General features: G+C 39.5%; 1 protein-coding gene across 1 annotated transcript in view; it reads right to left on the bottom strand.

Moving 5' to 3' along the window:
• itfg1 (integrin alpha FG-GAP repeat containing 1) overlaps positions 1-27148 on the bottom strand; it is a 266512-nt gene that overhangs the window by 15513 nt on the left and 223851 nt on the right. Inside the window, exons 14-15 of the mRNA XM_063066932.1 lie at positions 23542-23620; positions 928-1052 (exon numbers count right to left, since the gene is read on the bottom strand). Coding sequence (XP_062923002.1) covers positions 928-1052; positions 23542-23620 — 204 coding nt within the window. The remainder of the gene's footprint in view (positions 1-927; positions 1053-23541; positions 23621-27148) is intronic.

Raw genomic sequence — 27148 nt, 5'->3', positions numbered from 1 at the left:
TTAAATGTTCTCAGTATTAATTTCATTGGCGTTTGTCAGTCTTTGTTTACGCATAGCTTTTCCTATATTTATAACCTATTTCTTTTTTTTCCTTTAAATTACTTCAAGGAAATTAATTCTCAAGGTAGTACATGCACTTTGATAATAAATTTACTCGAACTCTGAAAGAAACTGTTTCTGAATTTATGTCAAACAGAAGCCCACTGACATCTCCAACTCAATGACTGAGGGGATGCATCACTGGCTGAGGAAAGCAACTAGAGAAGAAAATTTACTCAATTTTTTTCATTCTTATCACTTTGTACTAAGAGTCTTTGAAGCTGCTAACACATTTGAATTTGCATTCAATTCAAATAATTCAGTAATATACATTCAGTGGCCACTTTATTAGGAACTTCATGGTCTTCTGCTGCTGTAGCCCATCCATTTCAAGGTTTGATCTGTTGTGGGTTCAGAGATGCTCTTCTGCACACCACTGTTATAATGTGTGGTTATCTGAGTCACTGTCACCTTCCTGTCAGCATAAACCAGCTGGCCATTCTCCTCTGACCTCTCTCATGGTTTTCACCCACAGAACTGCTGATCATTGGACTTTTTTTTTTGCACTATTCTCAGTAAACTCTAGTGACTGCTGTGTGTGAAAATCTCAAGAGATCAATAGTTTCTGAGTTACTCAAACGGCCTTGTCTGGCAAAAGCAATCATTCCATGGTAAAAGTACTTTGCTCACATTTGTTCCCCATTCTGATGTTTAGTCTGAACAACAACTGACCATACTTGCATGCTTTTATGCATTGAGTTGCCGCCACATGATTAGGTGATTATTCACATTAATGAGCAGGTATACAGGTGTACCAAATAAAGTGGCCACTGCGTGTGCATATATCAGAATGAAAATAATAACAACAGTTTCCAGCTGTGATATTACCTTTTCTCCAATAGGACGAGGAATCCCAACAAAAAGATGGTCGAGAAAGTTTGCACTACGTCCTAGACCAAGGACTACATAGGGAAGCTGAAGAGCAAAATGTGCTGACTGGCTAAGCTGTCCAGCTGCAGAGAGATCAGATCAATAATAAAAGCATAAAAATACAAGAAGACAGGGATACATGATGGAAGTGAAATTTCAAAGGGTCTAGATATAGGTGCCTCACATAATTGTTTCATATTTCAGCTTAGGTCAACTATGACTTTAAAAACTGAAGTTTTCCCTGTATTTCTTTTCCTGTCGTAAGCACAAATCTTCAAGGTTGTAAATTAAATAACTCATGCATAAAAATAAGAGCAAGAGTTAACCATATCATGCTTTATGTTGGCTCAATTATTTATCAATGTCATGATTTTCCACCTCAACACTCTGTCTTCCTACAGTATTCCCACATCCCCCAATTCCTTTGATATGCAGAAATCTACCAGTTTCTGTTTTGATTTAACCAATAATTGAGTCTCTGTTGTCCTCTAGTGCAAAAAAGCCTAAATATTTACCAGCTTCTCTGTGACACTCATTCCTAAATAACCTACCCCTTTACTGAGATTGCAATCCCTGGATTTAGGTCGCTCAACCAGGGGAAACAAGCTCCTTAAAGCCCTATAAAAAATTAAATTCTCGAGGATAGAGGTCTAGTCGACTCAATCACTCCTCAGACAGCAAATCTGGCATTCCCGCACCCAGATTATTGAACCATTGCTGCACGCTCTCTATGGCTAGACTATCATTTTTAGATAAGGAGACCTAAATTGTGTCACTAGCTAATAAAGAAATCTTTACTTCTATACTTAAATTCCCATGTAATAAAGGCCTTAATAGAAATTGCCTTAATTATTGCTTGCTGTATTTGAATGTTGGGATTCCAGGGAATTGTGAGAATTCACATTTGCTTCCTTTCAATCTTCGATCTATGACATTTTAGAAGATGACAACCAGAGCTTTCACTGTTTCTGTAGCCACCTCTTTCAAACCTCTGGGATACTGATCTGTGGATCAGTTGGCCTTAATGCTCACCAATTTTTAAATTTTGTTTACTAGTATATACTGAATTTTCTTTGATTTCTTGTTCTTATTAGTCCCTTGAGTCTCTGATACTGCTAAGTGTTTTGGGCCTTGCTCTGTGAAGATAGGTTTAATTCCTCTGACATTTCCTTGTTTTCCTATTATATATTTTCCTATTTCTGTCTATAGGAGATCCATATATTTACAATAAACTCATATTTTATTTGGTACATACTTCTATAATTTATCCTAATATTCTATCTTGGTTTTCTTTACCAGTTTCCTGATCCTTTGCTGATTCTCAAAATGCTTTGAATCATCAGCCCCACAGCAATTTCTGGCCGTTTTATATGCCTCTTCTGTGGATTTAATATGATCTTAAAGTTTTCTGTCAGTCATGGATGTACAGCTAATAGATCAGATTTTGCTGTAGAAATAGCGATGAGATTGACAGTGATCAATCATTAAAGTTTAAGTAGATCAGGGATTTCTGGCCTAGTTAAATGCGAAAATCTGCTGTCCACTTTGTACTGCTTCTTTAAAAACTATAACATTACTCTGCTGATAGATGTCATATTTAAATATATTAGAAAGTATGAACGTGTTCACTTAGACAAAACAGCATGTGCCCATTGAACTCACCAGGAAATATTAGGCATAATTTATTCCAATGTAAGCAACTTTTTAAAATGCATGTAAGTCTTAATTACCAAACAACTTCTTGCCTTGGAAATTAATTTTCATGGGTGTTGAGGTTACAATTTTGTAACTTTGTCTTCAGTCCCTTTTATCTGCTTTTCTCTCAAATTCACATTTCATTTCCCACATTCCATTGATTTTTCTTCCTGTAGCTGATTTGAAAATGAATTAAATATTTTCCGTGATACTACTGCTTCAGATTCTGCACCTTTCATTTACAATTCTTTGATCAGATTTGTTCAAAGAGATACCAAATTGCTCAAACTGCATCATCAAGTTTGCTGAGGATACAATGGTGATTGACCTCATCAGCAACAATGATGAGTTGGCATACAGAGAGGAGGTAGAAAGGCTTATCAAATGGTGTGAGAACAACAACCAGAATCTCAACATGGACAAAATAAAAGAGACGATTACGGACTACAGGAAAGCACAGGTTGATCGCACTCCATTGCTCATCAATGGTTCTGCCGTTCCTTGGTGTGCACATCATGGATGATCTAACCTGGATCCATATCACCTCTTCATTAGTCAAGGGGTCTACACGTTCTGAAGAGATTGAGGCATACAAGGCCTGCCCCCATTCTAACAGAGTACCTGAATATTCAAGAGTATCCTGATCAATGAATCATTGTACGGTACGGAAGCTGCAAGACATCAGATCGCAAGACCTACAGAGTATAGGAAAAACCGCCGAGAGGATCACTGGGATTTTCCTCCCCTGGCCCCCGTCCACATTTGAGACATTTATTGGGAATATTGTTGATGATCCCTAATGCCCATCCCACAATCTCTTTAACCTACCACCACCAGGAAGGAGGTAGAGGAGCATCAGGACTAGGGCTGCCAACTGGGTAACAGCTTCCTCCCTCAGGCTGTGAGACTAATGAACACCCGGCCACCACCGAGGTCTTGCCACCAGGACAGCAAGCTGCTTACTGTATCATTTACTGTTTACCTGTGTTGTGTATTTATTACATGCACTTTGAATTATATTTTATTAACTTATTTATGGTAATATTTTGTATGATGTGCTGGGTCTGATATGTTTTGCGGGTGCACTGTGGTTCGGAAGTACGATGTTTCGTTTGGTTATACAGTATGTACTGTCAGATAATAATAAAGTTGAGCCTGATCTTGACTTCTTAACCCGTTCAAGGGGATGGTGTACAATCTCATAGAAATTATACAGCTATTTGAATTCACTGCTAAAAACCAAAACTAGCAAAGTAAAAGTAAATTATTTTACTCTTTACTCAAATAAATTTGAAAAATTAAATAATTTGCAGTTTACAGCTTCAAACCACATGAGTTTATTATCTTGTTTCAAAATAACTTCTCGATCTTATAAAGTTATAAAGTTACTGCCTTAAAAGGGATTCTCCTGCCAGCAGCAACTAATATATTGGTCTCACAGAGATTGAAGTAACCTCTGCACATTACCCTCACCTTCCCAACTTGAACTTCCCTCAATTTCTCAGTCATGCCTTTGTCACCACCAACATGATTTACCTGCCCACCTTTGGTGCACTCTTAGCTTTGAGCCTATAATATATAATTCCCTCTCAACTCTAAAACTTTATCCTGTTCTGTTTGCTCATCAACCTTATCCTTGTGATCATCTCCTTATTCCTACTTAATGCATTTAATTATGATTCTTAATTCTTCCTCCGTTCTGAGCTTTTCTTTTGTGAACCATTTACCACAGGTCTTATCGTCAAAGAGATGATGCAACTCAAAAGAGTTGAGGTGGTTTCCAGGAGAATTAGGGGTATTGAATGAAAAGGGAGTAAAGTGGGGAGAATGGGATTGATGGTTGCTCCAAGAGGTGGCACAGATTTGATGGCAGAATAGCTTTCTTCTATGTTATGAGAAAACATGAAATTAATGTGAGATGTGAAACATGTTAGAAGATGCACTAAAGATTTTACTTGGCCTAAAGCTGTAACTTTCCTCTTTATTACTGTCAGCATGATTTAAGGAAGACCTCTATTATAATTGAGTCCTGAGATGTCACAAGAGTCTAATCATGAACTCACAAACATATTTACAGAAGGTACAAACATTTTCTCATAAGCCAGGGATCTGCTAGCAACAATTCTTCCCCTCTATTGCTTAATGTAGCTTATGGTACTGGAACCACTGAGGACGGGACTCGCACAATATCTACATCTGCTTTTTTTCAGTATTCATTCCAAAAGTAACCATATCCTCTGACCATCCAAGAATCTTTGGGCAAATTGGGCTTCTTTGGGAAGATGAAAACCTAGCATCTACATGTTAGCAACATTGTGGCAATCTACCCATAATTGCAGGAGCATTGACAGGGATGGGTGGTGGCATTGTTCCAGCTTCTTGTGCTCTGGTTGATAGCTCGCTGAGGTCTCACATCCATAGAGTAATGTAGGAATGACAACTGAATTACAGACCTGGAAACTGGTGTGCTTTAGCACTTTATGTTCAGCAAACACCAGAAGTTTTGTGCACCAGATTTTGTGTGGAATCTCAATGTCAGCATCATCACTCTGAAAAATGGGTCTATCAGGGATATTGGTCATGCCCAATTGCCTCCAAGCTCTTCACTTGGTAATGATTTGTGATGGGACATGATTAAGTCCTGAGGCAGGCTATGTGCTGTGTTAAGTAGGAATCTTAGGCTAGGGTAACTCTGTGAAAAGAATTCAGTTTGACTGATGTAACATGCTGTAGGGTTTCACTGATAATGTAATGGTTTCTCTGTAGCAACAATGTTTGGGTTATGACTAGAGATAATGGGGTTTGGAATGCTGTTCTTTCTTGAGAGTCTGGAAGGGAGATTTTTGCGGTTTTTTGCTGGGGAGAGATGCGGAGAGAAGACGCAAATGGAGAGAGTTGGTAGACCGCCGGACAGGGTGGACTTGGAGCGAGGGTCTGAAGAGCAGTGACGATCGGAGGAGGTCGATGGTAGACAATCGGCTTATCAGTGAGCTCCACCATTGCGCATTAGACTGTTTCACAAGATTAGGCCCTTTTTCTTTTTTTCTTTGTTTTCTTTACTAACCATATAGTCAAAGTAAGAATTATAAAACCTTAATCATTTAATTGCATATGGTGTACTGTTTGTTATTTTGGGGTACTGATTTGTAACAGGAGACACATCATGTAGCATCCACCCAAACGAGATTTCTTAATTTTGGCTGGGCCAGGGGCTATCACCCCCTATATTAAGCCGCTAGCCGAAGCAAGAGTTACACTGAAGATCATTCGCATTGTGCACAATGAGGTCATTAAAAGATTAGTAATGGATTATTTAGAGGTGCTTGTCATTGGGCAAAGAGAACAAAGATTTAAAAGCCGTAGTGGAAATCAATTCCAGTACAGAGGAATTCTTCAGAGTAAGGATGACTGACAAAGTGATGGAGCAATGTTGGTCTTTGGGCAATGGTAAAACCGCACAACCCCAAACGTTGGTGGTAAACATCTAATTGGAAAGAAGCCTTAAATTTATAAATTTTAAAGGGCACCCATATCTGACCAGAATTTTCCAGAAAGCTTTGCAACTGAAGGAATAAAAAATGTTGTCAAAGCAATGAAGGACATGTGACAGACAACAGTTATCTTGAAAACGGTTTAAATCAACAATGATATTCCAGCATCTTTACTGTGGCAAGGAGAATTCCACTAAAGAAGACACAGGCAAGACTTTTGTAGAAAGTGAAGTAATGATTCAGTAATTTCCAGATTCTGATTTAATTACTAACTTAAAGATTGCAAACGTTTTATTCTCATCGTTCAGAATCTTCTCATTGCACCACAAATGAGGAAAGTGTACTATTTCTGTAATGATTCTTTAACTCTGACTTTGCACACTTCAGTTGTTACGTAATCTGGCTCTGCTCCCTTGTGGTTCTTGGTTTGCATGGTAGTGCATCTGACTTCTTCATGGATGTGGTGGGCAGTGCCTGGGATTAGTGGGAATTAGATAAATGGATTTGATAGCAGTATCTATCAAGATGACTCAAGGTTTGGGAGGGAGTCAAAATATTCCTTTCATCTGGTTTTTCTTAAAGATGTGCTCAGAGGAGTGTGGCACCATGAGAGATTTGATATTATAGTATGTGGAAAAACTCCTAAACATTTTATTTATAAGCATACAACCCAATCTCCTTGGCCTTTACTTGCCACTACTTACCTTCCATGACAAAGCTTCCTTTTGGCTTCATTCCTGAGTGGCTGGTAATACTGTTACTTTTGCGGGAAAGAACTGTCATTTTGCCCATTTGTGATGGGCTTTGCTTCTCTGTTTGAATGTGCCCCAAATATCAGTGCAATTCTCATCATACTATGATAGAGCAAAAAATTACTCACACTTTCCCTTCAAGGTTAAACAAAAGTATGTTTATGATGATCAATTTTAAACTTACAAGTGGATGAAAGGCCCTTTCATATTACTCAGTAAGGTCCTTACTCTTGCCCTGATAATAGAAAGCATGGCTTTATTTTATATACACAATTGCTAGACATGACACAATATCAGATGACATCTTCATCCAATGAAGATTATCAATCTGTTATCAGCTCAGAGCCAATCACATGAAGATGACTTATGGTCAGCCATTGCTGATATTATTGACCCCTTATAGCCCTACCTGATCATGCTGTGCTGGGTTAATCGAATACCCTGAACAGTCATAACCGAGACATATACCAAGAACTTTCTCCACACTATCATTCTATCCAGGTACTTGGTGCTTGCTGCTGTAATTCCTCACAATCTCAGGCATTACTATTATTGCTCACTGTTTTCTGATGATCTTGGACAATATACACTAACCTCAGTTGTGGTTAGCACCAGCCAAAAACCCATCTGTCCCAAGTGTATTGGAAGACTCATTTGTCCTCCCATTCTCCAATCGATGACACCACTCACTCTTACTACACATCCTGAAAGATTTAATAGATTAAAAACAGCAGGCACATGCCACAGCTGTCATATGCCTGCAGAATTTAACATTCTGCTAATTTGTTCTTATACCTTTATTATTTTCTTCCTTCAAAATCAATCTTGGTATGGCAGAACATTTAGCATATGGATTCAGCATATGCCATGAGAATAGCAAGTTTTAAATGCTTCCAGCAATTCTCCATCATATTAGATACTTCATGAATGTCCTGATTGCCGTGAGGTGTTGTCAACAGGCAAATTCAATGTGAAAGAAGTATAACAGTACTCCCTTCAAGACATTCTGACTCATGAGGATCTGCAGAAGAGTCTACCGGAGAAGTGCTCTAGCTTGCAGTAGATAGTGATAATAGACTATGGCATCATTTAAATGTTAAACAACTGAATTTCATATTTTAATGAAGGATATGTTGTCTAACAAATTACAGAGGAGTCCTTTTACAGAATTTCTGTACATAAAAGCAACCTTATTTCATTTTATCGTTATTCACAACTAAATTTTTTGACATTGCAGTATATATTAAGTATTGAGGAATTGTTATTGTCAAGTCTGCAGCTACTACTGATATAAATAAAGAAGACAGCTTGTTGCAGTAAAACACTGCAGTATTGTCAATGGTTAGTGAACAGGAGATAATGAGCTTTATAAAGAACAGTATTCTAAGAAGACTCCAGTAGAATAAATCTTTTATGCAAGTCTATTTAACTATTTTGAAAATTTTTAACAAATGTGTTTTGATAGATGTAAAAAGGATTAGTCTCTTATTGCAAAGTTTTAATTGAACTCCCATGAAAATTCTTAAATAAACAATGGAAAGACTGTCTGGATCAGCTGCATTTTTTTTCAGTATTCACCATCTCATGTTTTACATGTTGGTGCTGCCGTCTCTGTTATGCAGTTTCTGTCTGACAAATAGCTTTGTGTAGGTGTTCTTACAACCCAGCCTCATCTGAAACTCTACAGTTATCCCTGCCGGTGCAGCTTTACTGCAGCAGCTTTTGTGCACAATTGGAGATCAACGACTGCTCTGCAGAATGAATCATCACACAGCAATCCTAGATTTTGAAAATACAGCGTGTTCATCTCCAGAGCTGGTGACACAAACTAACAGCATTGTATACTATAGATCGGAGGGAAGGCAGACAATTGTTACACTACAGATATACATTTAGTTTTACTTATTGAGCTAATACTTCCCCCTAATCCTCTATGATACTGATATATACATCTTGTACACCTTGTGGTCATAGGCAGTCTGATAAAAACCTACACATTACATGGTGCTGTAAGATTCTAGTTACATAACTAGTAATCTAAAGACCTGGATGAAGGACTTGGAGCTTGAGTTCAAACTCTAACAAAGCATCTGGTGAATTTAAATTCAGATAATTAAATCAACTTGGAACAAAAAGAAGCTTGTGTTGGCACTGCGACCATGAAACTATAGAGTTATTATAAAATTTAGCTAGTTCACTGTTGTCCTTTTGGAAAGATAACCAGCCTTCCTTACCGAGTCTGCTTTAAATGTGACACTAAATTTATGTGGAGGACTCTTAATTGGTCCAGTAAGTCACTCTGTTACCTAAACATAACTGTAAAGCCAATTAGATCACTTACATTGATCTATCATGACAAAGTTCAAAGTGCTCTGTTTAACCTTACAAAAACATCACCAGTAACATCCAAGGGACAGCTGTTCTAGATTATTCACACTTGATTAATATTAAATTTAATGGCAATCAGGGAAAATTCTCCACTAGTAACTAGCAGAAAGAGGACAGTTTTAGTTATTGGAAATTAGTTATCTCAGCCCGGACATCACCGTGAGTATGCTTAAGGGCATCTTCACATGTTCCAGATAATTGCACTGTTTCTCCTTAGATAATGTACTTCATAAACTTACCTGCCGAAGACTACGGCAATAAACAGAAACAGGCTGGTAATTGGCAAATAAAACTTGCAATACGAAAGTGCAAATGAAAGAGACACTAAGCATCTCCACTATAATAGTCAACTACAAATTTTCAGGTTTTGAATATCCCTCCATCAATATCCTGATTCATCTTTTAGCAGAAGGCTAACTCACACTCCTATTCTCCAAAATCTTTCCATTATCTACAAGGTATTAATCAGAAGTATATGGGAATATTCCTAACTAGACGGGATGAATACAGCTACAAAAAGTCTGGATTTCAATATCAGAATTAAACCTTTTGCTCATATTCAACAGTTTTATTCACTGATTTTTTCTATTCCATATTGTTAAATAGTTACCAAATGACTTGTCATTTCAAAGTTATTCATGAAGTAAGTTTATTCCTTTTTTCTACGATTATATAGAGTAACTTTGGCTATTAAATAATTCACTGACTTACCCAAACACTTGTGTCTTAGGTGACAGAATAGTACAATCAGTAGGGAGTTAAGAAATAGGATAGCATCCTCAGGGGTTGGGCAAGAAAACATACAGAACTGGGAGGAAACTATGAGAGAATGATAGTTGGATCATGATGGAAAACAGGTGTGGTAAGGATGAGCAACTGAGAGCCTTTGTACCAGTTTAAGAAACTTCAAGAAACCAAGTTAACGCAGCCTACAAACTAACTGTGTCCTAGAATGAATTTATCATCACCTTGCGCTTCCACCAACACTGGATGTTTAAAGAATCATAAAACTAAGCATGCATTTTTACCAACACTAAGCTTTTAAATATTACTTTCTTAAATTTATTGTCCACTGCACTCTAAAATAATAACAACAACTTTATTTATCAAGCACGTTTCTTGACAATGTGGCTCATTATGCTTTACAATGCAGCAAAAGTGCAAACATGAAAATAAAAAAAAATGAAAATAAAGGACAAAAAGATGTGAGTTAAAAGGAAGATTAAATAAATAGGTTTCGATCTGGCATTTTAAAGTGTCAACTGAGTCTGCATTAATTATAGTTTGGGTACTGAAATCCACAGTTTAGGTGCATAGTTGAAAAAAAAGCTGACCTGCTAATTATCTTTTGAGGGAACACACATCAAAGTTGCTGGTGAACGCAGCAGGCCAGGCGGCATCTGTAGGAAGAGGTGCAGTCGACGTTTCAGGCCGAGACCCTTTGTCAGGACTAACTGAAGGAAGAGTGAGTAAGGGATTTGAAAGTTGGAGGGGGAGGGGGAGATCCAAAATGATAGGAGAAGACAGGAGGGGGAGGGATAGAGCCAAGAGCTGGACAGGTGATAGGCAAAAGGGGATACGAGAGGATCATGGGACAGGAGGTCCGGGAAGAAAGACGGGGGGGGGGGGGTGGGGACCCAGAGGACGGGCAAGAGGTATATTCAGAGGGACAGAGGGAGAAAAAGGAGAGTGAGAGAAAGAATGTGTGCATAAAAATAAGTAACAGATGGGGTACGAGGGGGAGGTGGGGCCTTAGCGGAAGTTAGAGAAGTCGATGTTCATGCCATCAGGTTGGAGGCTACCCAGACGGAATATAACTTTGCTTCCAACTTTCACCCTGCCCTCAAGTTTACCTGGTCCATTTCCAACACCTCCCTCCCCTTTCTAGATCTTTCTGTCTCTGTCTCTGGAGACAGCTTCTCCACTGATGTCTACTATAAGCCTACTGACTCTCACAGCTATCTGGACTATTCCTCTTCTCACCCTGTCTCTTGCAAAAACGCCATCCCCTTCTCGCAATTCCTCCGTCTCCGCCGCATCTGCTCTCAGGATGAGGCTTTTCATTCTAGGACGAGGGAGATGTCTTCCTTTTTTAAAGAAAGGGGCTTCCCTTCCTCCACTATCAACTCTGCTCTTAAACGCACCTCCCCCATTTCATGTACACCTGCTCTCACTCCATCCTCCTGCCACCCCATTAGGAATAGGGTTCCCCTGGTCCTCACCTACCACCCCACCAGCCTCTGGGTCCAACATATTATTCTCCGTAACTTCCGCCACCTCCAACGGGATCCCACCGCTAAGCACATCTTTCCCTCCTCCCCCCTCTGCATTCCGCAGGGATCGCTCCCTACGCAACTCCCTTGTCCATTCGTCGCCCCCATCCCTCCCCACTGATCTCCCTCCTGACACTTATCTGTGTAAGCGGAACAAGTGCTACACATGCTCTTACACTTCCTCCCTTACCACCATTCAGGGCCCCAAACAGTCCTTCTAGGTGAGGCAACACTTCACCTGTGAGTCGACTGGGGTGATACACTGCGTCCGGTGCTCCCGATGTGGCCTTTTATATATTGGCGAGACCCGACGCAGACTGGGAGACCGCTTTTCTGAACATCTACGCTCTGTCCGCCAGAGAAAGCAGGATCTCCCAGTGGCCACACATTTTAATTCCACATCCCATTCCCATTCTGACATATCTATCCACGGCCTCCTCTACTGTAAAGATGAAGCCACACTCAGGTTGGAGGAACAACACCTTATATCCGTCTCGGTAGCCTCCAACCTGATGGCATGAACATCGACTTCTCTAACTTCCGCTAAGGCCCCACCTCCCCCTCATACCCCATCTGTTACTTGTTTTTATGCACACATTCTTTCTCTCACTCTCCTTTTTCTCCCTCTGTCCCTCTGAATATACCTCTTGCCCATCCTCTGGGTCCCCACGCCCCTTGTCTTTCTTCCCGGACCTCCTGTCCCATGATCCTCTCGTATCCCCTTTTGCCTATCACCTGTCCAGCTCTTGGCTCTATCCCTCCCCCTCCTGTCTTCTCCTATCATTTTGGATCTCCCCCTCCCCCTCCAACTTTCAAATCTCTTACTCACTCTTCCTTCAGTTAGTCCTGACGAAGGGTCTCGGCCTGAAACGTCGACTGCACCTCTTCCTAGAGATGCTGCCTGGCCTGCTGCGTTCACCAGCAACTTTGATGTGTGTTGCTTGAATTTCCAGCATCTGCAGAATTCCTGTTGTTTATGTTTTGAGGGACGTTGTTTAAATTTAAGAGACCAGCGGAAGAATATCTGAGAGCTTGAGCTGGATTATAAAATGCAAACAATTCTGTGATGTATTCCAGTCCCAGACCATTAAGAGCTTTTTAAATAAGTAAGAGGATGTTAAAATCAAGATAGAGGAAGCCAATGCAAAGTAGCTGGGGTGGGAGTGATATGTTCCCTCATCCTGGTTTTGGTTAAAAGTCTAGCAGCAGCTTTCTGAATGAGTTGAAGTCTGTCAATAGATTGCTTTGGAAGGTCAATAAAAAATTCACTGCAGGAATGTAGTCTTTTCGATAGAAAGACGTGAATTAGTTTTTCAGCATCACTACATGACAGAAACGTACATACATTTGCAATATTCCTTAAGTGTAGAATTGCTGCTCTGGTCTTTATGTGGGTTTTAAATTCAAATCTGAATCAGGGATAATGCCCAGGCTAGTTATTTCTGATTTTACAAGGGAAGCCAAGTCCCCAAGTTTATCAAGAAGTTTTATCTCTTTTGGCTTTGGAACCAACCAGAAGTATTTTAGTGATGAAACTGATGAATATATAAATGTTTAAAGGCATGCCCTTTATTTAAAATCAGCGTATGCATAGAGAGCGTACCAAATATTGTCAAAAATGCACCTCTTTCTAGAATCAGGTGCGGCTAGAATTTTTAGCTACTAATAAAATTCTACCAGAATTCCACCTTTCGATATGTGGTAGATTTTGTTCTTAATGCAGAAATTAGAAACACATTCTTAAATACTGCACAACTCTAGAGGTAAATAACAAACATGATAAAACCTGCAGATGTTGGAAATCCAAAGCAACACACACAAAATGCTAAGGAGTTCAGCAGGTCGGATACCATCCAAGGAAGTGAACAAACAGTTGACATTTTGGCCCAATACATCGACTGTTCATTTCTAGGGGTAAATGGCATATTTTGACAGCAACATAGAAAAGGTTTCAGAAGAAGCAGCTATTAACCTCAAATCTCACCAGCCACATTCACTGGCCAAAGAAAATACCTTTGCGCACATGTTGTACTGGTTTATCCACTACTTTTAAATTGGAAACCCAACAATATCTTGCAATTGCTGAAGGTGTATCCAATTTCATGAGTATGGTGACAATAACAGATTCAACCCTTTTCATCTCTCCATACCAGTTTGTCACTTTTAGCAAAGAAATGCGAAGTATTTACAACACAAAAATAGTTAATTTAGCTCACATGATTCAGTTTGATGCTTGTGCTCCACAAAAACAAATGGTTAATCATATTTATGTAATTACACATTTTCACACCCTTCTCTCACTTCTCCTTCACTGTCATTTTTAAGGCTGACCGACTTTCTGCCTCAATCACAAACCCCAGCAGCGAATTGCATAGTCTCACGATTCTCTGTCAAAAGAAGATTGTCTTATACTTCATTGCAAATCTGCATCAATGCTCTTTATTTCTGATGCTCAAATATAGAAGACAGCTGGCTTCCATTACTCTGATCAATCATTTCTTAATTTTAAACAACTTTATTATGTTTTCTTATAATTCATGTACATTTCTATATTTTAATACCAAATAACATTCTACTGTGTGCAGAACTCAATGCTTCCTCTGGTGTAGAACTGAATACCAAGTCATATTAAGTTCCATAAAAAATTTTCAGAGTTTGTTTGCTGCATGATCCGACCTAGAAGTCCTATAGTACTTTTAAACTAAACATTTCTCATAGATGCTGTCTTTACTGATTTGCATATCTCTCCCCCAAGTCCATCTGTGCTTTCTACAGCACCAAGCTTCTATCTATTCATAGTACATCAGTGTGGCTGCTAGTTCTGCCACCATATTGCAATTACTCTAACAATACCACCCTTCGGCCCATTGGCCTATCATGCCACAATTTATTTTGCAGCTTACTTTTGACTTCTGAAAAATTAGCTGTACCCTTACTCTGCCATAATCTGCAATTTTTACATTGCAGATTAGGCAGAGTAAGGGTACAGCTAATTCCTTACAGCTCTTCCTTAGCTTATATCTGGAAGGATTATGTTGTTTCATATGGCAGGTATTTTTCTCTTCACACTTCTAATTGGTTTTTGTCAAGCCACTCCTCCAGCTCCTGGCTGCCCCAATGAACTGCAGCAAAACTGTCTCGGACCTTGGTGAGAGGGCATGTTTGGACCAAGTGGAGGACTCCCTGGGTTGGGGCATCACAGCGGCGTGCTGGGGTTTGCTGGGTGCCCCAGTGATGTAGTGTTTGTGCTGTTTTGGCATGTTGACTTACGAGTCTATTTGCAGCTCTCCAGCCTTTTCTGGTAGCTGTAGGAAACCCCGGGAGGAGCGAGGTGGAGCCGTCAATCAGATCTCCGTTGGGTAGGGGGGTGGGATGTGTTAGTGTGCCAGTACTGGCGCCCTTCAGTGTGTTGTCATAGGAGTTGAGGTTTTTTCAAGTTGTAGAAAGGTTTTCGGGTTTTGAGTTGGGAAGGTGGATGAGCATTTTTAATGAGTTTATGAACTGGAATGTTGGACGTAGCTTGGATATGTCTGTAGAATTTTGCTGAAGCTGCTCTTCTACAGATCTCCGGGGGTGCTATTCCACTCATTGTTGGGAGCCATTGGACAGGTGTGGATCTTAGGGCTCCTGAGATTATTCTCATAGAAGTATGAAGCTGTGTACTGATGATGTTTGTGTGAGCACTTCTCTCCTAGGTGGGTGTGCAATATTCGGCGACTGAGAAATATAGTGATAGGCGAGATGTTTGTAGGACTTATTGGTTAACACCCCATTTGTTTCCTGCTATATTCCTGATCATGGCCATTCTGGATTTTAGTTTCTTTGCAACATTTGTATGAGAAGGTGTATCTTGTATAAGAGAGTTCGATCTAGTGTGACTCCTAAGTACTTTGGGTGTGGATCGTTGGGTAGCAGTTTGTCATTAAGTTTAAGTTTGGTTAGTCAGTTGTTCAGTTGAAATATGGAAGTTACTGTTTTGTTGACATTTATATTTAGGTACCACTTTGAGAGGTAGTTGGATAGGGAGTTGATAACTTGGGTAAGGTTTTCTTTCAATGGATTTGACGTTGTTCAATTGGAAGGCTTTGGCCCAGTCACCAACACATTAGATTTGGTTTCAGGGAGGTCAGTGAGATACAGACCGAACAAGGTTGGAGCCAGACTAACCCTGTGGGGACACCATTGCGAAATTTCATAATGTGACTGGTGTCAATTCCTAGGCAGGTGAAGAAAGAACGGGCGCCTGTCATTCTGTGGACGAGACGCAGGATCATTTGACATGGGATGGTCTGAACTAGTTTTAACATTAAGCCTTGGCTCCAAATGGTGTCATATGCAGCCGATAAATCGATAAAAAATGCTTCAGTTTTCCTTCTGAGTTCAAAGCCTGATTTGATGTACGATGTGAATGAGAACTCCTTCACTGGTATTGTGGTGTTGTCTGAAGCCAGCTTGTTCGATCGGTATGTAAGGACCTATTGGAGGTAATATTCTGGGTAAAATAACATGCTCTAGAAGTTTGTAGGTACAGCAGAGGAGAGAAATTGGGCAGTAACTTGATGGATTATTTGCAGGCTTTCCTGGTTTAGCTATTGCAATGACTTTGGCACGTTCCCAAGTGTCGGGGTATTTTACTTCTATTACGACGTGTCAGTGATACCACTTGATACCCTCCTCTCTGAGATGTTTCAACATTTCTAGATAGATATCTTTGATGCTGGTTGATTTTGCTGATTTAGTACTTTGCAAGGCGGACTTACTCTTCGGCTGATGTTATTATGTTATTGGAAGTGTAAGTCTGTCATCAGCTTCTGGCGCACTATTGTAAAGTTTCTGGTATTCGTGTCTGACGTGTTTTAAATTTATGATTAGGAGTATGCATTCCTCTTTGTCTGATGTGTTTTGCTACTGTGTCTGCACTGAGTGACTTGTTGCTTTGGTGCTGTGTTGGGATCTAGTTTTTTTGGGGAGGGTCCATGCTGATTTGCTGGAATGAGTGAAGTCCATGTTTTTGACAGTTTCCACCCTTCTATTTTGCCTGGCGTTGTGGAGCGATTTGAGGAGATCATTAGCTGTAGTCATTTCGGCTGTTGTTTTAAACTCTTGAAATAGTTCTTTGCCTTCTTCAGACCAACAAGGAATATATTCTTGTTGATGGCTCCTCTGTATTGCCTCTTTCGCGCATTCTAGCACGAGTCTATGAAATCGGTAGAAATTTTCGATGGTGAGTGGTATTCTTCTATGTATTGTTGACTTGCGAGGTGAAATTTTCCCAGTTTGCTTTTCTGAAGTTCCATCTGGTTTTTGGGATAGAGAGATGAGTGGGTATTTGGGATCCAACCATTATTAGCATGGATCTGTTCTGACCATGAGGAAAATCAGCAAGGATTTCTCGGATAGCTGATTGTTTATTGTTACAAAACAGAGGTCTGGTATGTAATTTTGTTGCCATCTAGCTGAGAAGAATGTTCCTTTATCTTTAGGATTGTATAGTAAGTAGTTGGAAGTCGTTATTAGATGCCCAATGATTGATCGCTTCTCTGGCTGTGTTGTTTTCTGAGTATCCCCAATCTTAATGATGGCTGTTGAAGTCTCCAAGGAATATTGCTGGGTCTTTAATCTTTGGTAACAGTGGATTTGGTCATTCCTTATTTAGAGGTTTAAAGGCATTTACTATCATTAGATTTTCACCTATTTGAATAGTAGTGTTGTCGATATTGTTATCTGGTGTGATGTTCGAGCTAGTAACTGAAATGGAAGTAAAGAGTTTTCACAACCACTCTATTAATCTCATGTATTCTCTTTTCTAACTAAATTTAACTTTCTCTGAATTCTATACCCTGTTAATTTTCTCAAGGAATTTTTCCTGTGATATCCAGAGAATCAGGGAAGAGCTGGATTAAAGAGAAGGGATTGAAAAAGTAACTGGTTCAGGAGAATACTCAGATCGGTTATTAATCTGAGTGCCTGCTGCTATTAACAGTGATCTGAATGATGTTAGTAACCAGGGATAATGACATGGGAGCAAGCATTAAGTAAAAACCTAAAAAGAGGATCTATCTACCAGAGAATCCACATGTCTGACTCAGTGGTGACAGAGGGTACAGTACAAGCAACAAAACTGCAAATTTCAATCCTTTTAAAAGATCTTCTCTGTCGAGTACAATTCTACTCCTGGGCCAGAGATGCAAATAAATTTTGATTAAATATTGACAGTCCCTTAATATCTAATCCGCAAACCTACCCAAACTTACTTTGCAATCTACGTTATGTGCAATTTCCTGATGCACCAGCATTGAAGCTTGAGATTGGGCAGTTAGTTAGAAATGTTTAGACCCCAGATGACTGCCAAAAACCAGAAAACAGGTGCGTGGAGTGAAAACCACCTTTACTCCTATGGCACTGCAAGTAACTGACAATAGTCATACTAACAGAATAATAACTTTCAGCCAACATCCTGAACTACTTCATCACAACGCTTGCATACGTCTTGATAACACGGACCTACTAGAATTAGCAGCATAGTGATATATATAGGCAAGAAGAAGTGGTGCTGAGTATTGAAACATTTACTCTTTATCTCAGATTGTTTTACATCTAGCTCAAATACATGTAAGAAAGCCTTTGGATGATTCTGAATATTGTCCTTCAACAATGTCTTATTTCTCCATGTTGAAGGTGCTTGGAAGAAGCATACATTAGAAAGGGCATGGTATGTATTCCAGGTAGGGGACTTCTGAGCCCAGCACCAAATTTTGCTCTGAACTATTACCACTGACCAGTCGTGACTACAGTTTTGGGTATGGGCAACCGGTAAGTGAACATTATCTTGAAGGTCTTGGTGCCCAATGGACTATATAGTAGGTTTGTCTACTTGTCAATCAGTTCACTATGTGTCCCAAAATACGTTACAACTAGTGATGAGTATAGCTATTTCTCAATGCCTCTTCCTAGTTAAAACCAAACCCCATCCCACCTTATCCCACATGGATATCACACATTATTATCCAATGAGTGGTAGCTTTGGCCAAATCCATGAATAGACTGTTATTTGGGGATCACTCAAGTTCAGGAAAATTGGATAAATTTGACTGAACAAACGGTGTTCCAAAAATCCAGAAGAAAGAAATGATTCCAAGTTGTTTGGTGAGGCCAGATACTCCAAAGTAACTTGAACCCTGATAATTTAGATTCTGGTGTCTGGTATTCCGAATGCTTATGATATCTCTAAACTGCAGAGCTTCAATAGTTGGCACAATTAGTTTATCTTGCATTTTAGCCTACAGCTATATTGACAGAGTATTTGACAACTTGCTAAGCCCTGCAGCTCACAATGTAGGAACTTGATACCTATTCCCTCAACAAGTTAGTGTTATTCAGGTTATACATGATTTGGAGAAACTCGGACTTCAAAGTGGCAAACTATAACTTACCGTACTGCCAAACTTGTGATAACTACAAATGACACAATTAAAATGTGCAAGAAATAATTTAGGACACTTTCTATATGGAATCATAATGTAGGTAATATATTTTAGAACAATGTTGCCACATGTCCTTTTACTCATCCTGGATTTTTCACAGATGAGACATGTAGGCAATTATATCAAATTTATTCACAAAGGTAGCAGAATTTTCAATTCAATCATTTTAGTGAAAGTTCAACTGGCTGAGCCCTTTCACCACTGAGTAAATTAAGTACCAGTACGGTCGAAGTATTTTTCACTAAATAATAGTAATTATTAAATATTTGAAGCTGCATGGAATAATGGATCAATAAGTCATTTGGCTCAATTTAATTATGTTCCACACCATCATATCAGCATATATTTCTAATCTTTCTCTCTCATATTTATTGAGCTGCTTTTGAATGCATCAAATCTTTTCACCTCAACTATCGAATATGGTTGTGACACTTATGTGATAGGTACTTTATGACTACATTGACGTTTTCATCATTCATGAAGATGAAATAAAAATTGGATATTCACTGCTCACCTCAATACTTCTTTTAGTTTAAAACTAATTTAACTATCCCTAAGGTACTGACAGAGAATGATAATTGCTGAAATTTTATAGTCACTGGCAACTGAACATTTCTTTATTCATATTTACAGCAGTCCACAGAACTTCTGTGAATTTATGAGCAACTTATTATTGTAAATTAGAAAAGCAGAGCACAGCAGATATTCATGCATGCTACTGCTTGTCTTCTTAACCAATTAAGTTTTAACTCTCACGATTACTTGCCACACTACAGTAAGAATGTGGTAGCTATAGAGCACGGGTTCTCAACCATTTTTTATGCCACGTACCCCTACCATTAACAGAGGGGTCCATGGACCTCAAGTTAGTTGGGAACTCCTGCTATTGAGAAGGTACATAAGAGATTCACCAAGATGGAGGGCTGTAGATATAAGTAGAAACTGGATAGGCTGAGTTTAGTTTCACCAGAATGTAGGAGGCTGTCAAATGCCCTTAAAGGTCTATAAAATTATGACAGTCATAGACATAGTGGATAGTCAGAGCCTTTTCCCGGAGAAGGGAGTCTAGAAATGGATGGCACAGTTTTCACCTGAAAGGGGGAAATTTAAAGGACACTTGAGGGGCAACTTTTTCCATACAGAAGATGGTAGTTATCAGGAACAAGCAGCCAGAGGAGGTGGCAGAGGACAATACAATTACAATATTTAAAAGACATTTGGACAGGCACGTACATGGGAGAGATGTTGAGGGATAGAAGCCTAATACAGGAAAATAGGCTCAGTGTAGATTGGCATCATGGTCGGCAGTGGTGAGTGAAAAAGACCCATTCCTACGCTATAAAGTTCTATGATGAGTAGAGACTGACCTTGAAATCCTAAGCTACAATATTTAAAATCATTTAAATCAAAATCATAAAATAAAATTAAAGAAATAGAAAGAGAAATAAAATGGGGTTAAGAGAAACATTAGAGACTAAGTTAAACTTTATACATCTCCAACAATAATTATTATCTAAGGAACAGAGAAGGAAGATTCCTTGTACTTAAGTTGGGAAAGACCAAAAATTTTGTAGATGTTCAGTACGTAGTAAGCTATTAACTGAACTATCATATTCTTACATTTATTTCAATGACAAAGTAGTTAGTGCTGTGCAAGTGTGGCAACGTTTCAGGAGAAGCACAACAAATTGGGTAGTCAGCTTCTGGATGTCTGGATTTACCCCAGCATAGGTGAATGCCACAAATTGGTACCTCATTTATGCCCCAATAGCAGTAAGCACCGATGACATCCATATTATCATCACCATAATTATTCATGCCATTAAGTACTGTGTGTGTAAACAATTAAGGTGGCATTGTAATATGTGTTGTTAGCCTTAATTTAAATTAGGTTAGATGCCTAACAATGCTGTATATTGATGTACATTTGTCCTGTAACATTTTCATTATATCAGAATCAGAATCAGGTTTAATATCATCAATATATGTCATGAAATTTGTTAATTTAGTGGCAGCAAGATAATGCAATACACGATAATATAGAAAAAATAATTAAGTAAATCAATTACAGTAAGTATATATATGTATATTAAACAGTTAATTTAACAACAGTGCAAAAACATAAATAATAAAAGTAAGGAAGTATTCATTAGTTTATTGTCCATTTGGAAAGCAGATGGCAGAGGGGAAGAAACTGTTCCTGAATCACTGAGTGTGTGCCTTCAAGCTTCAGTACCTCCTTCACTATAGTAACAATGACAAGAGGACATGTCCTGGATAATGGGAGTCCTTAATGACAGGCATTGCCTTCCTAAGGCAACACTCCTTGAAGACGTCTTGGGTACTATGGAGGCTAATACCCATGATGGAGCTGACCAATTTTACAACTTTCTCTAGCTTACCAATGAACATTTATGATCAAAGTGTGAAAAATGCAAACTTAAACATGTCAATATTATCACTGAGCTTAAGAATATAAATGTTGTTTTGAAGCAGATGGATTGATACACCACTGAGCATAGGTTTCAGAGATAGCAGTTAAAAAGAACTGAACAATATGATGTGAGCTGAAAGCATTGTGGTTTAGTTCATTGAACATCAAATGATTAAAGTACTTGGTGAAATGTGCAGGCTGACACAGGCAATTAGGAAGAAATTAACTGTATACAGATAGACAACAGACTCAAATTGAATCATATGACTTAAATTTATGATATGTAAGGGGGACTGGTTTCCTACAGAAACAAAAGTATTGCAGAAAATTACTAAGAAATGCAGGATGATTTTCTAAAATTTATTCAGTAATGGGATGTGGGCGTCACCAGCTAAGCCAGTGTTTTTTTTGCCCGTCCATAGTTGCCCTTGAGAAGGTGGTGATGAGCTGCCTTCTTGAACAGCTGCAGTCCCTGAGGTGTAGGTATACCCACAGTGCTGTTAGGGAGGGAATTCCATGACTTTGACCCAGTGACAATGAAGGAACAGTGATACATTTCCAAGTCAGGATGATGAGTGACTTGGAGGGGGATTTCCAAGTGGTGGTGTTCCCAGGTATCTGCTGTTCTTGTCCTTCTAAATGGTAGTGGTTGAAGGTCTGGAAGGTGCTGCCTTAGGAACTTTGGTGTGTTGTTGCAGTATATCTTGTAGATAGTACACACTGTTGCAGCTCTTCGTCGAAGAATTTTTGTAGCAATGTTTTGGGCTGATAAGATTGATCTCTAGTAATTACGAACATCTTTCTTTATACTTGGTATAACTTCAACATTCATGTATCTTTCCCTTATTCGCTATGTAACAATTTTACCAAGGTTCTTTGATGTCACAGTTATTCAAACACTACCTCTACAGCAAAAGGAATTACTTCAACCTCATTTCTGGGATTCAGCTTTTTTATCCAAGTCTGAATCAATGCTTGAACTTGATGGTTCTGCTAGAAAGACAGCAACGCGCCGCGAGTGTGCAGCCCTCCGGTGAAAATGATATCGTATCCGTTAAGTAGGGGCCGTAGACTATTCTGATTTGATGGAGACAGACGTGAAAGCACAGAGGAACATCTGGAGAAATTTCTGAAACGCCCGTTCGCTGCTGTGGTTACTGCGCGATCGAGAATCTTCCGGAGGGAAGGCCTCAAAATCCCCAGCTTTACTTGCTGTGGGTGACTGAGATTGAGGTTGAATCGTTCGGATAGAGATGGTGCTCGGTACTTGGTGTCGGAGACTCGAAGTTTTCGGACGACTCAGAGTCGGACTGTGGTCGGGCATGGCAGGGAGAGTTTTTCTTCCTTCTCCCGTCTGCGTGAGATGTGGGACATTTGAGAGACTTTGAACTCTTTACTGTGCTCATGGACTGTTCTTCATCAAGTTATGATATTGTTACACTGTTGTAACTATATGTTATAATTACGTGGTTTTGTTAGTTTTTTCAGTCTTGGTCTGTCTTGTGTTTTGTGATATCACACCGGAGGAAATATTGTATTGTATCATTTCTTGTGCATACATTACTAAATGACAATAAAAGAGGACTGCGTGTCTTCATAATCTAAAGAAACAAAACTGAGCATTGCCAACAGTACCTTTGCCATTTTGCTTATGGGTAAGAATAGAATAATGGAGCAGTATTGAGCTGGATTGGACTTGCCTTGCTTTTTCTTTGCAGGTAGTACTTAGGTCATTTTTATATTTTTTGGCAAATGTCATTATAGTTTCGGAACAGGCTGGCTTAGAGTAGCAACAAGTCCTGACATTACAACAGCCAGGATGTTATAAGACCTATATCTAGAATCCTCTTACGGAGTTATCACCTGGTATATTGGTTCAATAGACAATAGGTGCAGGAGTAGGCCATTCGGCCCTTCGAGCCAGCACTGCCATTCACTGTGTTCAATTCACCCTTACTCATTTCTTTTTGTTTTCTCACTAATTTGTATTATTAAAATTACTTCAAACTACGCTCATAATTTAAGTTACATTAGGTTTGAGCTTCAAGTACCCACCTGATGCATTCTTCAGATATCCATTGGCATCTGCTGTTGTGTACATGATATAAGGCCCAGGCTGGTTCACACCAAATGGCTATAGGAAGAGAGAAGATTTGATTACATAACAATGAACTGAGCAAAACAAAGTCATTAAAGAAGGTTTTTAAAGTGAGGTTTTATTTTACCTGCAACTGAAGTTAAAGCAATTTGCACTCATTTGCCTGTAAGTGTTCAATCAGGTGGGGAGAGTGGGGAGATGGGATTGAAATAAAACTGAGCAATGATCAAATGGCAGAGCAGACTCAATGGGGTTAATGGCCTAATTTTTCTCCCATATCTTATGATTTTAAGTTCCTATATAGACTGCTTCAAATATTTTCATAATTTTTCTTTTATTTGCTGTAGTGGCCTTCACCTTCTACTTGCAATTTATTTTCAATAGTTTCGAAATTTGCAGACCACCTTTATTTCAGCCGGAGTACTTCTTTTTGATAACACAATTCTGAAATTACTAAATATCTTCTAAGAATTCATTGTTCTAATGAAAAACACAATGACACCATCTCAACTCCCAAGTAGTTGCATAGTATGGGAATGAAGGGTTATGGGGAAAAGGCAGGCAGGTGGAGATGAGTCTATGGCCAGGTCAGCCAAGATCTTAATGAAAAGTGCTGCAGGCTCGATGAGCCATATGGCCTACTCCTGCTCCAATTTCTCATGTTCTTATGTTCTCCCTTTCCATTGTTTCAATGTCTTAGCATAATCACTGTTTCACAGTTTAAGTGAATTTACACTGAATTGAAACTTAAATTCAGGTAGAAAATTACTTTTAAAATAAACTACAAGAGGAATTATCCACCCATTAAGAGAACCAGCCAGTACTGATAATCTTTCAATCTTCCACTATCGTGTATTAACTCTTCCATGGGAACTAGCTCTGGCAGTATCCTATCTGAGATGAAGATAATATCAGCTGCATCCTTGGTAACACATTGACAATGCATAGTCTGCATTCTAGCTGTGCTGGAAGCTCCCAGCTCGATGTGGCTTAGGGTTGTGTGCCAAGCAGAGTTAGAAAAAACAATCACGTTTAATTGATCTTAAATTGAAATTTGTTATCTTAAAATACAGTACAATAAAGTCAATATGGGTTCAATATTTTTGGAACAAAGATCACTAAGTAGAACCCCCAAAATAAAAATCTATTTAACCTCATTACATTACAGTCTTAAAATACATAATTCAGTAATGCCGAGATTCCAGTCTAGACTATCTGCACAAAAACAGAGGCTAGTGAGTAAGATAAACTTCCCTAGCTGGCAAAAGTTATGAAGAAGCTTTCCATCAACATCAATGTGTTAATTACACAAGTAATCTAAACTCAGAAATCAAACGCTTTAGTGTTGATCAAACCACAAAGAAGAGAAAATCTGCAGATGCTGGAAATCTGAGCAAACTTTAGTGTTGAAATTAGGAAATAACAGCAAACTTTGAGATTGATGGTAATGGGGAGTGGGGAGTAACTGATAATGAAGAGGATTACACTAAAAAAAAGAGGAAGACATAAGCAAACCTGAAGAATGGACACATCAATGAAGAAGAAGAAAGCCCTTAAGTCCAAGTGGAGTCATTGGGACGCCGTCATGACGGCGTTCTTTTAGCAGGCTTTCTTACTTTTACGAGGCAGAGTTGCTAGCTCGACGCTCAACCCAGCACAGATGGAAAGTGTGCCAAGGGAGCTTGCTGGATTTGAACTCAGGAGCCTTCGCTCCGAAGTCTGGCGTTGATACCACTACGCCACCAGCTGGCTATGGACACATAAATGACATAGGTAATTCAATCCAACAAAGTGTGGTTTATTTTGGCTAGAGTAATGGAATGGTCCCTCACCAATGGAAGAGAAAAAGCTAAATGTGACAGAGAAGCAAAGATTTGGAAATAGGAAAAGAGAAGATCAATATTAAATTCATATAGAAAGTCTGTTAGACCACACTTAGGAATAGCTTTCATTTCCCTATTCAAAAAAAAAGAAAAGTTCTGGAGTAAAGGCAAAGAGAAATCACAAAAATGTTACCAGCAATGAGGGGTATTCACTTATAGGAAAGACTAAAATAGTCTTCTTGGGGTACGAGAACACGTGATATTGGAGAAGGAGTAAGCTAAGCATCCTTTTGAGCTGCTCCGTCATTCAACAAGAGGAAAGTTGCTTTTCCACCTCGACACCATCCTCCTGTCTGATCCTCATATCCTTCAATTCCCCGAGACAGAGGGGCATGATATCCAAAAATCTGCAATAAATGGTGATCTGGGGTAGAGTAGTCCAAATATTCACTGTTCTCTAGGTAAAGGCATTTCTTCCCATCTCATTCCTGAATGGAAGTCTTATTTTGAGACAATGCTCCATCTTTTAACCCTCCAGCCAATCGCTTATGCCAACCCTGACAGGTTCGTCCTGTGATGATCTTTCTAACTCATGTGTCATTTTTTTGAATGCCAGAAAATCTTAGTCCATTCTGCACAATCTATCCTCATAGGGCAGGCTGCTTCCTAGGAATTAAACCAGTCAAATCAGTGAATCTTCGGCAAATACAAGCTCAATCTCGAAGCATACAAGACTGCTGAAATCTGGAGTAAAAAAAATTGCTGGAGGAACCCAACGGTTCACCCAGCATGTCTGGAAAGAAATGAACAGTTGACATTTCAGATCAAGGTTCTTCATCTGGATTGAAAGAATACAGGGGAGGTAGCCAGTATAAAGAGCTGATGAGAAGGGACAGAACAATGATAGATGGATTCAGGTAAGGAGGACAAATAGCAAAAAGAAGTGAAATAGCAACAGAGGCTGGGAGGACAAAGATGGAGGCAACAATGGGCTGCAGATGATGGAAACTGGTAGGAAAGGAAAGTGAAGCAAATAGGGAGATGGGGTGGGCAGATGGAATATCTAACTGATTGGAGTAAGTGAAGGGGAAAAGTATCAGTGTGAGTGGGGACTGGAGGGAATTGGCTGAGTGCAGGAGGAACTGAATAGATGAACATGAGAGAAAAAACTGGACAGATAGGGAGCAGGTCATGTTCATGCCACTGGGATTATAGGATACGCTGATGTAGCATGAGCAGCTATTCCTCCCAATTTGCATTTGGTCTTATCCTGGTAGTGGAGGAAGGCAACAACAGACAGATTCATTTGGGAGTGGGGAGGGGGATTAACGTGGTTTGCAACTAGGAGCTCCAAATGGTTAGGGCGGACATGCAGGTGCTCGATAAAACAGTGGCTCAGTCTTCACTTGGTCTCACTGATTAGAAGAGGACAAATCAGGAGCACCAGACACAGTAATCAAGATTGAGGTAGGTACATGCAAACCTCTGCCTCACCTGGAAGGGTTGTTCCGGTCCCTGGACGGTGGTGAGGGAGGAGGGTGTTACACCCCCACCGTTTCAGGGGAAAGTGCCTGGGGAAGTAGAGGGGTGGGTGGGTGGGGAAGGATGACTGATATAGGTTGTCACGGAGAGAGTGGCCCCAGAGAAAAGCAGAAAAGGTTGGGTTAAGACAAGGTGTGGCTGCTGGTAGGATCCTGTTGCAGATATGACAAAGAATGATTTTCTGTAAGTAGGTAGTGAA

The sequence above is a fragment of the Mobula hypostoma genome, chromosome 14 (assembly GCF_963921235.1).
Source record: "Mobula hypostoma chromosome 14, sMobHyp1.1, whole genome shotgun sequence".
NCBI classification, from domain to species: Eukaryota; Metazoa; Chordata; class Chondrichthyes; order Myliobatiformes; family Myliobatidae; genus Mobula; species Mobula hypostoma.
Note: the sequence above shows the minus strand (reverse complement) of the source record. Positions and strands in the feature narration are given on the sequence as shown.